At 41.8% G+C, this 12,179-nt stretch overlaps 1 protein-coding gene across 14 annotated transcripts in view; it reads left to right on the forward strand.

Annotated features, from left to right (window-relative positions):
- MACF1 (microtubule actin crosslinking factor 1) overlaps positions 1-12,179 on the forward strand; it is a 483,848-nt gene that overhangs the window by 445,311 nt on the left and 26,358 nt on the right. For 11 of the 14 annotated variants that reach the window (XM_082247546.1, XM_082247537.1, XM_082247547.1 and 8 more), the window contains 11 exons: positions 5,719-5,913; positions 5,995-6,123; positions 6,258-6,401; positions 6,624-6,812; positions 7,019-7,133; positions 7,488-7,651; positions 7,769-7,931; positions 8,048-8,202; positions 8,283-8,357; positions 10,698-10,715; positions 11,898-12,015. In XM_082247546.1, coding sequence (XP_082103672.1) covers positions 5,719-5,913; positions 5,995-6,123; positions 6,258-6,401; positions 6,624-6,812; positions 7,019-7,133; positions 7,488-7,651; positions 7,769-7,931; positions 8,048-8,202; positions 8,283-8,357; positions 10,698-10,715; positions 11,898-12,015 — 1,465 coding nt within the window. The remainder of the gene's footprint in view (positions 1-5,718; positions 5,914-5,994; positions 6,124-6,257; positions 6,402-6,623; positions 6,813-7,018; positions 7,134-7,487; positions 7,652-7,768; positions 7,932-8,047; positions 8,203-8,282; positions 8,358-10,697; positions 10,716-11,897; positions 12,016-12,179) is intronic. The other 3 variants (XM_082247539.1, XM_082247541.1, XM_082247543.1) reach the window with 1 other exon arrangement.

Raw genomic sequence — 12,179 nt, forward strand, 5'->3', positions numbered from 1 at the left:
TACTGCCCCCTACAGGAGTAGGACACTAGGCAGAAAAAAAGTTCTGGCTACGCCTATGGGCAGTTCCAGGGGGTAAACCCTCTCTCCCTGCTATAGGATGTCAGTTTTAATCTGCCTAGTTAGTGAGTGAGGACCTAGTTCCTTGCTGGGATCTCTGGTCCTAGCAAAAGTTTTTTTCTAGATAGTTTTTCACCGGGTTTTTTTTTCCTGTGAGATCTACAAGCAACTATGCCGGGTCTGGGCAACGGCTGGATATATAGAACCAGTGGTCACCCTAGCCGGCCAGTGAGCGCGCGCAGACCACAGCTCCGCGCTAGGTCGGCCACGACATAGTCCCACCGGACGGGGACTGGCCGTGCAAGTTAACCACTTAACGACCAGCCACGTAGATCTACGTCGGCTGACTTTGAGTGGTTATACCGGGATGATGCCTCTAGCTAGAGGCATCATCCCGGTACCGTTGTTTGAAGCCGGCGGTCGGCTTTCCGTCGGTAACGATCGATGCGGCTCGGGAGCCGCTCGATCGTTACCCGGGGGGGCGGGAGGGGACGTCCTCCCGCCGCCTTCCGCGGCTTTGCTCGGGGCTCCCGTCCCACCGGGAGCTCCGAGCACCCAGCCGGCACGTCCGCCGGCTGGATGGAGTCCCGATGAATGCCGGAAACGGCATCGATCGGGTCTCCGATGACGTAACCCGGAGGCGGCGTCCATGACGTCACATCCGGGTTACTGTGCCGCAAAAGGCGGCAGATTTAAAAAACGGCTGTATGCAAAAATGCCGTTTTTGGCGTTTTGCATACAGGGAAGTGTAGTGGAGGGGTCTAGGGTCTTTTAGACCCTCGATCCCTCCATAAAGTGTACCTGTCACACATATTGCTGTCACAAGGGATGTTTACATTGCTTGTGACAGCAATAAAAGTGATCAGATTTTTTTTTTTTTAAAAAAACCTGTAATAAAGTTAAAAAAAAAGAAAAAATAAATAGGAAAAAAAAAAAAAAATTTAGCCGCCCCCGTCACCGTTAGCTCGCGCACAAAAAAAAACGTATACGCAAGTCGAGCCGCAAATGAAATCGCTGTTCAAACCACACATGTGAGGTATCGCCGCGATCGCCAGAGCGTGGGCAATAATTTAAAAAAAAGAGATACACTCTAACTCAAAACTGGTAACCGTTAAATAAATTTAAAGCGTCGCAGATTGAGATCTCTATTGACCGTAGTTTGTCGCTATCCCACGGGGGGGCGCAATTTTAAACCGTAACATGTTTGCTATCTATTTACTCGGCGTGACATGTTCTTTCACAATATACAAAAAAAATGGGCTAACTTTACTGTTTAGTATTTTTTAAAATTAGTGAAATGTGATTTTTCAAATTTTTTCCAAAAAAATGGCGTTTTAAAGACCGCTGCGCAAATACCGCGTGACAAAAAATTTTGCAATGACCGACATTTTATTCTCCAGAGTCTTTGCTAAAAAAATATATATAATGTTTGGGGGTTCTAAGTAGTTTTATAGGAAAAAATACTGGTTTTAACTTGTGAACAAAAAGTGTCCGAAATAGGGCTGGGGGTAAAGTGGTTAAACTTCTCCCCAGGTCGTATATGACCGGGTCTTGGCCAGAGTCGCTGCATTCCTATTGGCCGACAGCCCCCCATTTCGGCGGAGAGGGGTTCTGTCAGGAGATGGCGCCCGCCTATTCCAGGTATGGTAAGTAAACTATCCCCCCCTCTCCCCCTGGCGGGTTTTGGGGTGAATGCGGGCCCCTCCTTGGGACGGTCGGACCCTTACTTGCCAGGGTTCCCCTCTGTCCTGTCACACGCACCCTGCCCCCTGTACTCCTAGGGGCTGGGACCATGTGCCGCCGGCGACCGGACGATCAATCCTGCCGGGGGGGGGGGGGGGGGTTTCACCTGTCACTCCAGGGCCCCTGTTCCTGTCGATCCCGTCCAGGAGGCTGGGGGGTCCACACGAGGGCCCCTAGAAGCTCCGTAGGCGGCCATTTTCTTGTAGCCCATGTGCTGAGGAAGATCGGCGGCCATCTTGGTACACCTGAGCGCTCATTTTGCGGTGGCCATGTTCTTGGAGTGCATTGTGGCGTTTTTCGTGGTGGTGGAGCCCCTCCCTATACCCTAGTGCTGACACTCAGGTTTTTCTCTGATGTTTGAGATCACTGCAGACACGTGCTGTGCAGACGTTCTGGGCCTTCCTGGTGCATCTTTGGTGCGGGTTTTGAGTCTGGGGGGTCTCTCTCTCTCTCTCTCTCTCTCTCTCTCTGCTGGGTGTCTCTTTGGGTTCTGCCTGACCTCTTGGGGGGCGGCTATAACGCGGTGGGTCGTTTTAAAAAAAAAATGTTTGCAGTTTTTTGCTGTGGGGTTCAACCTGGTGCAACATGGACCCTGCGGAACATTCTTCCCCACCTGACCCCCTCAAGGTGGCCTGCTATCTATAGATGCACTGTTGGAGGTCTTGGAATCATTTGTATCCCTAGTGGAGGTGGCCTGTAAAGGGCGAGGTGCCAAAAAACGCCCCCCACCTACCCCTGCCTCATCTGATGTCAGATTCTGAATCTAATTTAGCCACCGCAGACGTGGGTCTCCCTGCCGGGTCTACCTCCTGGCGCCCTGTCTCCTCTGATAGTGAGGATGACACCTCTCCCTCACACCGCGCAAGAAAAGGCACTGGTGGACGCACTGGTTGTATCTGTGTGAGACCCTAAAAATGGAGGACGCAGCTGCGACTGCCGCGCAGGTTACATTTGGCACTCACAAGCCATCCAGAGCAGCAAAGGTTTTCCCCCTTCCCACGTATTTTGACAACATGGTCAATAGAGAGTGGGACTGCCAGCTGACATGTCCCACTCTCTATTGACCATGAGAGTGGGACATGAGAGTTAACACAGGTGTCAGTGTTGATGAGGACAAGGCTGGAAATCACTCTGTAATGCTGATTGAGTTAGAATAACAGACTAGAAGCTTTAAAAGGAGGGTGGTGCTCAAAATCATTGTTCTTCCGCTGTTAACCATAGTTACCTGCAAGGAAACACATGCAGTCATTGCTTTGCACAAAAAGGGATTCACAGGCAAGGATATTCCTGCGACTAAGATTGCACCTAAATCAACCATTTATCCGATCATCAAGAACTTTAAAGAGAGAAGGTCAATTGTTCTGAAGAAGGCTTCGGGGCGCCCAAGAAAGTCTAGCAAGCGCCAGTACTGTCTCCTACAGTTGATTCAGCTGCGGGATCGGCACCACCAGTGCAGAGCTTACTCAGGAATGACAGCGGCAGTTGTGCGTGCATCTGCACGCACAGTGAGGTGAAGACTTTTAACCTGGTGTCAAGAAGGGCAGCAAAGAAGCCACTTCTCTCCAGGAAAAACCTCAGGGACAGACTGATATTCTGCAAATGGTACAGGGATTGGACTGCTGAGTTTATGTAAAAAGTTGCTGCGTTACTGTCATAGAGAACAGCTGCTGGCACTACAATACAACAAAATGCGTGGATTAATCTTACATGTAAAGTGCTACATAAACATACAGTGCCTAATATGTAAAGGACTGTGCTAATTGACAAATGTGCAAATGAGCAACCTCTATATGCATATGTAAAAGAATAAAAGTCCTCAATAGCGAGAATAAAATGAGTTCAAATAAGGAATATCCAAAAGGAGCATCCCGTGTTTAGAATCGAAGATTGCCAAAAGGTGCGACCATCACCACAGGGGAGAGTCAGGTGTGCTCACCAGAGTTAGTGGACTCTAATGCCAACGGCAGAGAGTCATTCAAGCAAGAGGTAAAAAACCGAGATGACACACAGATTGTTAACAAAGTCCTTCCTTGATGGTTTTACACTATGAGGAGACTTTTTGTTTTCTATGGGTATCCGAGTTCCTATGTGCATAAGTAAAGATTTAATGTGACAGAGATCTCCTCCGGAGATTAGTGTGTCATCTCGGTTGCTTACCTCTTGCTTGAATGACTCTCTGCCGCTGGCATTAGAGTCCACTAACTCTGGTAAGCGCTCCGTACTCTCCCCTGTGATAATGGTCGCACCTTTTGGAAATCTTCTGAACACGGGATGCCCCTTTTGGATGTGGACTCTATTCCTTTTTTGAACAAATTTTATTTATGCTATTAAGGACTTTTATTCTTTTCCATATGCAATTTTTGCTCCTTTATTGTGCTATATAGAGGTTGCTCGTTTGCACATTTGTCACTTTGCACTTTATTTGGTTTTGCACAGTCATTTATATATTTGACACTGTATGTTTATATGTAGCACTTTACATGTCCGATTAATGTATGCATTTTTTTTGGCACATGTTTGTAGCCCAGCACTTTTCTCTTCTCTTACATTGGACTGCTGAGGACTGGGGTAAAGTAATTTTCTCTGATTAATCCCCTTTGCGATTGTTTGAAAAAGTATCTCCTTGACCGGAGAAGAAAAGGTGAGCGCTACCATCAGTCCTGTGTCATGCCGTCAGTAAAGAATTCTGTGACCATTCATTTGTGTGGTTAGCCACAGGAGTGGGCTCACTCGCAATTTTGCCTAAGAATGCAGTCATGAATAAAGAATGGCACAAAAACATCCTCCAAGAGCAACTTCTTCCAACCATCCAAGAACAATTTGGTGACAAACAATGCCTATTCCAGCATGATGGAGCACCTTGCCATAAGGCAAGTGATAACCAAGTAGCTTAGGGAACAAAACATCAACATTTTGGATCCATGGTCAGGAAACACGTAATTCCATTTAGAACTTGTGGTCAATCCTCAAGAGGTGGATGAACAAAAAGAAAAAACCCCACAGATTCTCACAAACTCCAAGCATTGATTATGCAAGATGAGGCTGCCATCAGTCAGGATGTGGTGCAGAAGTTGACTGACAGCATGCCAGAGCGAATTGCAGAGTTCTTGAAAAAGAAGGGTCAACACTGCAAATATTGATTATTTTCATAAACTTAATGTGATTGTCAATAAAAGCCTTTGACACTTATGAAATGCTTGTAATTTTACTTCAGTATGACATAATCTGACAAAAATCTTAAAACACTAAACCGGCAGACTTTGTGAAAATTAATATTTGTGTCATTCTCAAAAATATTGGCCTGGGCTGTATATGTAACAATTTTTAGATGCGGCTTTTCACAGGTACGTGAACCACTGCCCATCTTTACTTCTGAGACGCTTGGACTCTTAAGATGCTCTTTTTTTACCCAGTCATGTTACTGACCTGTTGCCAATTAACCGAACTGTAAAATATTCTTCCAGTTCTTCCTTATTAGTACCACTTTGCCAGCTTTTTTTGAAACTTGTTGCTGCCATCAATTTACAAAATTACCCTTTTTTTTTTTTTTTGTTAAAATGGTACATTTTCTTAGTTTCAATATTCAATATGTTTTCGTTTTTCTATTCTAAACAAATATGGGTTTATGAGATTTTCAAATCATTGTATTCTGTTTTTTATGCAGATTTTACACAGCGTGTCCGTTTATTTGGAATTGGTGTTGTATACTTGCCTGGGTGGTTGGCCATGAGCAGACACTGCCACTTTGCCTTGTTTGGTATCTCTTTAAGATGCCTCTTAACCTGTATGGTTGTGTAATCAGTTGTTGCTAATAATTGACTATTCTCCATGCATCACGCATGTATGTATAGATATGAAAAGAATACTTCATGACTTTTTGCTATATTAGTTTATCATTCCTTTTTTTTTTTACAATAGGTCTTCCAGAAGGAATTGGGGAAAAGAACAAGCAGTGTTCAAGCTCTGAAGCGATCTGCCAAGGAACTCCTGGAGAGCAGTAGAGAAGACACTACATGGGTCAAGGTTCAGCTCCAGGAACTCAGCACAAGATGGGACACTGTATGCAAACTTTCTGTGTCCAAACAAACCCGCTTGGAGCAAGCTCTGAAGCAGGTCAGTGACTTCACATTAAATAAAATTTACACACACTTTTAACAGCCTGGAAAATAATGAGATGAATGAATTCTGTTTTAGGCTGAAGAGTTCCGTAGTACTGTTCACATGCTGCTTGAGTGGCTTTCAGAGGCTGAACAGACGTTACGTTTTCGGGGTGCTCTTCCTGATGATGCAGAAGCTTTGCAGTCCCTCATTGATATTCACAAGGTCAGAAAACCGTAAATGTTCTATATACTAGATCAGGATTATTTGATTTGGTCCAGGTTTATTACATACCTGCTAGAAAGATATTTTACCTGTTACTCTAATTTTACAACTCATTTTGTCATGTTTTTATTAAGGAGTTCATGAAGAAAGTAGAGGAGAAACAAGTAGATGTAAACACTGCAGTCAGCATGGGAGAGGCAATACTGACCGTGTGCCACCCAGATTGTATCACCACTGTCAAGCACTGGATTACTATCATACGGGCAAGATTTGAGGAGGTAAGAGATCTTTTAGTATTTAGCAATGCCAGAATCTAAAATTAGAAACATTTTTCTGCTAAACACAATCTATTTATTTCAGCGTTCTCACCTGCATGTGTCACATACTTTTGGCTTTTTTTTGCAGTTGAACTATTGTGTGTTCTAATATTACAGTTTTTACAAGCACTTTTTGAATTTTTAAGGGGTATTACACTACTTATTTCCTTGCTTTGTTTAAAGGTACTGACTTGGGGGAACCAGCACCAACAGAGGCTGCAGGCAGCACTCTCGGAGCTTTTGGCCAATTCTGACCTCCTTGATGAATTGTTAGCCTGGATCCAATGGGCTGAGACTACTTTGATACAGCGAGATCAAGATCCTATGCCTCAAAACATAGACCAGGTCAAGGCTCTAATTTCAGAACACCAGGTAAGGGTATTGGTAATGTAGTCATGACTCATCTCAGTTTGTAGAATGGCGTTTATATTGTGCTAGAATGTATAAACCAGCAAAGAATATGAGCTAAACTTATGTCAGCATAGTAGCCCATAGCTTCCAGGGTTATATCTAAACTGTTCACTAAAATAAATATCTTCATACCGCTAGTTCTGACCATTACTGCTTTTCATTGACAGGTATTTATGGAGGAAATGACTCAGAAGCAGCCCGATGTAGATCGAGTCACAAAGACATACAAAAGAAAGACAACAGATCCAAACCATGCGTCATTCAATGATAAAACCCGAAGCAGTGAGTGTGCATTGCTGATTCTAAGCACATCTTGTATTGATATTTTAATCTTTAATAGGAAGTAATGTTATGATGTAGAATGGCTGCAGGGCACATATGTTCAGTATTTATGACCAAGCCCTAGTTCTGAGGAAAGCTGAAACAACGTCATGACACTAAATATGTTTTTTTGGTGTAAAAATATACCGTCACGCTTACCAATAAGCACGTCATGTGTTTAATTGGGTAGCATTTGGCATACCTTGTAGATCAATTGTTATTTTACCACTGATTTCAGTTTGAAAATCATGTTTTTGTATGTACTTTTAAAAATTTGTCACACTATAACAGTTATTAACATAACTTTCATTCCAGGAAAACCTCCAGTGCAATCCACTCCACCTGTACTACCTCTCCTGTCTCAATCTGAGGCCAAGAATCCAAGGATCAATCAGTTGTCTGCACGATGGCAGCAGGTTTGGCTGCTGGCCTTGGACAGACAGCGGAAGCTTAACGATGCTCTGGACAGACTGGAGGAGGTAGGAGATATATGTTGTGCACTTCAGAATTTTTATTTTCTTTTGTCTATCAGAAAATAACCAAATAGAAATGGCGTACCCTTTAACAACTCATTGTTGATTTGTGTTTTTTTTTAGTTAAAGGAATTTGCCAACTTTGATTTTGACATCTGGAGAAAGAAGTACATGCGTTGGATGAATCATAAAAAATCTCGAGTTATGGACTTCTTCCGACGAATTGATAAAGACCAAGATGGGAAGATTACTAGACAAGAATTTATTGATGGGATATTAGCTTCCAGTAGGTGGTCAAGCAATAACAAATGTTTGCACACTGAAGGGGGTAAAACTTCATCAGAATTGCATTCCAGGACTATGTTTCCTTTGATTATTCTAAGTGCGCTATGTCTTTCACAGAATTTCCAACCACAAAACTTGAAATGACAGCTGTAGCAGATATCTTTGACCGGGATGGCGATGGATACATAGATTATTATGAGTTTGTAGCTGCCCTTCATCCCAATAAAGATGCCTACCGGCCAACTACTGATGCAGATAAGATTGAGGATGAGGTATTTCAGTGACTTATCTTACCATGACACCCTTAGATTTCCTATTTAAATATTTAGGTTTACATCAATTCTCTTTCCAGGTCACCAGGCAAGTAGCACAGTGTAAATGTGCAAAGAGATTCCAGGTGGAGCAGATTGGAGAGAATAAATACAGAGTGAGTATAGTCTTATTTTTTTGTTTCAGTTGTTTATCCTTTCACAGCTTTTCTGTGAGAACCTTCACATAAGAAGCTACATTATTGGGATGAGCAGAGATGATACTGCTAGCACTCTGCTTCAGGACAGTCTTCAGATGATTATCAATTGTACAGCCCTGCTTTTTTGTTTAGGCTACATTCACACCTGAGCGTAGCGTTTTTGCGCAATTTTTACCGCGATTTACAGGCATTTTTACAGGCGTTTTTTGTGCAGGCGTTTTTAGATTGAATAGAGACCAATGGAAAACGCCTGTAATCTGCCCAAAAAGAAGCTCATGTACCTTTTTGAGCGTTGGGCGTTTTGCTCACATGGTCAAAACGCTCAGATGTGAACAGGGGCCATTGAAATGAATAGGATTTGTCTTGTTGGGCGTTTTGAGAGCTGATCCTAGAGCAGAAAAACTCCCCAAAAATGCCCCAAAATGCCTACATGTGAACGTAGCTTATTTATTTACCTTTATTTAGTTGTAAACACACAGCCGCAACAGCGGGATATTACACACAACAAACTTAAAAAAAGTTACTCAGACATAGTTACAGTAAGTTCAAGTAATCCAAACAAAGCCATTAGGTTCCGTAAGCATACGGACATCTGTAATCAGCAGACATTAGCTAGTTTGGTAGCAGGGTAGAAAATGCTTCCTTATCAGTAATATCTATCCATCATTTCACTGATTAGTTTCCAAATAAAGAGAATACGCTGTATGATCGTACAGTCCTGCTTTGGTATCAAAATAGATGTGTGTAAATAAATCCAATAGATAGCATGAGCTATCTGTTTAATTATATATTTTCCTTTTCACCCTTCTCAAGAAAAAAGCTGGCAGCTGTTCCCTTGTGGCTAGCAGATTTGAGGAAAAGTTAGAAAAGCTTGCACTATATATGACCAAAAGTTTGTGGTCAACAGACATCGCATCTACCTATAGGGCCAAAAGTATATGGCCACCTCTCCGATTTCAGCCCAGGTCTTCTCATATAACACCAGTAGCTGACTTCATAAGTGTTTTTTTTTTTACTTTTAAGTTTTTATTTAGAATTTGTGCAATCCGTGTAGAGTGAAGTTTGTGACAATTACAAAATATGGATTGTGTTTGGAATTTTTTTTTTTTGGCTGAATGAACAATTTCATACAAACACAGTCCTAAATCTTGCAATAAGCAGTTTGAGATATGTGTAAACTATTATAGCTGGGGGGAGGATGTTGGTGCATATTATTGGCTATAGTTTAAGAATGCAGAAAGGGGGAGGGGGGGACATTTCAACAAGCTTATGTAGAAGTGAAACTAATATTGGTTATATAGTGTGTGTATGGCCTGGTGCACAGCCCAAATGGCCATATAGCGTATACGTACAGCGTTGTATGCATCTCCCTGAGCACAGACTGTTTATGCTTGGGGAGATGCATACATCCCTGTACGCAAATACAGACTCAGATATATATATATATGCATACAGCTGCTCCCTGGAGAAAAAATATGGCCACGTTGCATGCCATATGGTCTCTTTTGCCTGTGCGCATGAACACTATATATATATATATATATATATATATATATATATACACACACATACATATCCAAAATCTTTCAGTAAGCTGTGTGAGATGTGTGGAAACTATTATAGCTGGTGGGAGGATGTTAGTGCATATTAATGGCTATAGTTCAAGAATGTGGAGGGGGGGGTCATTTCATATTAAAGCCCATAGTTTTAAGAATTGGATGTTTAACAAGCTTATGTTTGTGGTCAGAATTTTGGCTATATAGTGTGTGTGTGTGTGTGTGTGTGTGTGTGTCCTGGTGCACATTCCAAATGGCCATTATGCATCTCCCTGAACACAGACGGTTGGGGAAGTGCATATGTACGCAAATAGACTCAGATTGGTGTATATATGCGTGTATATATGTGTACAGCTGCTCCCTGGGATAGAGAGAATGAATTTTAGTTATCACCATGTCCTACAAACTAACTGTGAGTATTTCCCTAAAGCAACCAATCAAATCAAAACTTGAAGTAGAAATGACAGCTATAGAATAAAAAGGTTGTTAAATATGATTTGGGGCACCATAGACATTTTTCAAATAGATAACTAAAGCCCCTTCTGTTGTATATGCTTTTTGTACAAAACCTAGTTTTGCTGAAAAAATAAATGCTTGAAAGCCAACTGCTTTTTGTCCTTTTCTAGTCTACTCTGTACAGTTGTTTATACATTTGTGACACTAATATGCCGTTATTTGTGCAATTGCAGTTTCTATGAAACTAAAGCGTTTTCTTTCTTTCTCCTTGTGCTCTTTCATGTAGTTCTTCCTAGGCAACCAGGTACAGTGCATTCTACTGCTGCCTCTCGCTTCCAAAATAATCACATGCTGTGTACTAAATTAATTACTTTCCATCTCTTGCCGTGATAAACTGGAATTCATTCAATCACTGTAGATTAATTGGTGCTGTTTAAAAGCTGTGTTCAGACCTTTCTTCCACACTAATACCAAACCCACAAAACTAAATGTGGATGTTCCATACACAGTGAAATGGTCTGCATGTCAGACAGAACAGTGACTTTGATTCTCCAAGGTGTTTGAATCAAAATATTCATATATCATTTGTGGTGATTATTGCAGCTGATGGCTGATTGGCAGCTACCTGTGAGCTAAGCTTTTAAATAATTTTCAAATGTGACCAGCTATCATTTAAAGTGATTTAAAAAAAACTTCTACTTCCCTTCTGCTAAAATAATTGTACCATTAGACCCTGGTTACCAATAATGTGTAACGTTTTTAATTAGCGTACATATTTGTATGCATCGATGTGAAATTAGTTGATTTGTGGCTCTTTTTGCTTGTTGATGCCCAACCATGGTCACCTTTGGTTTTTCTTGATTTAGCTCTACTAGTATGTAGATCTTACAGGGTCCCATTAGCCTGACAGCTGCAAAAGCATGTAACCAGCAGTCATTTTACAATGATTTAGTATTGGAGCTGAATTATTCCTCCAATGCACAAAGTGGATGCTAATCTCCATTTTCATAACTAATTTTACAGTCTGGATTCAATAAATATGGATGGGGTACATTCACATCCTGGCAGATTAGAGGAGTAAGACCTGAAAGTACAGTGCTTATTGTCAGTTGATTCTGCTGCTCCAGATCTGCTCAGTTCTAGCATAGTAATATGTGCCTGTGCACGCATAGATCTACATGACGCACATATTGAATACATATATATTGATTTATATATGTCTGAATTGGTGTATGGGTAACATAGTTCACTTAATAGAAATCTATCATGTGAGGTACACAGGAGCTGACATTGCTGACTTCTCAAGTGGGTGAAGTGGCTTTGTATCTGTTGCAGGTATGAAGGATTCTGAGCTGTTGGATTTGCTTGACAGCCAGTATGAAGGCCAAGAAGTCATCAATGGCATCCTGTTTCTTTCATGACAGGTTTCTTTTAATGTATATTTCATGACTGCCTCTGTTTGTAACCATTTTACCTGGTTTCACAGTTTGGAGACTCACAGCAGTTACGGTTGGTTCGTATACTGCGCAGCACAGTGATGGTCCGCGTTGGTGGAGGCTGGATGGCTCTAGATGAATTTTTGGTGAAGAATGATCCTTGCCGAGGTGAGAATTTCTTCACTGGAATAATGATGTTCTTAGCTAGGCAATATTGAAATTCTGTATGATTGATTATATCTTACTTATACATATAGCATAGTGATGGGGTCAGTAAGACACTTGTGCTTCATTTATAATTAGGGGCAAGTGAAAAAACTGGGATGTCTTAA

The sequence above is a fragment of the Pelophylax lessonae genome (genome assembly GCF_965119305.1).
Source record: "Pelophylax lessonae genome assembly, chromosome: 2".
NCBI lineage: Eukaryota > Metazoa > Chordata > Amphibia > Anura > Ranidae > Pelophylax > Pelophylax lessonae.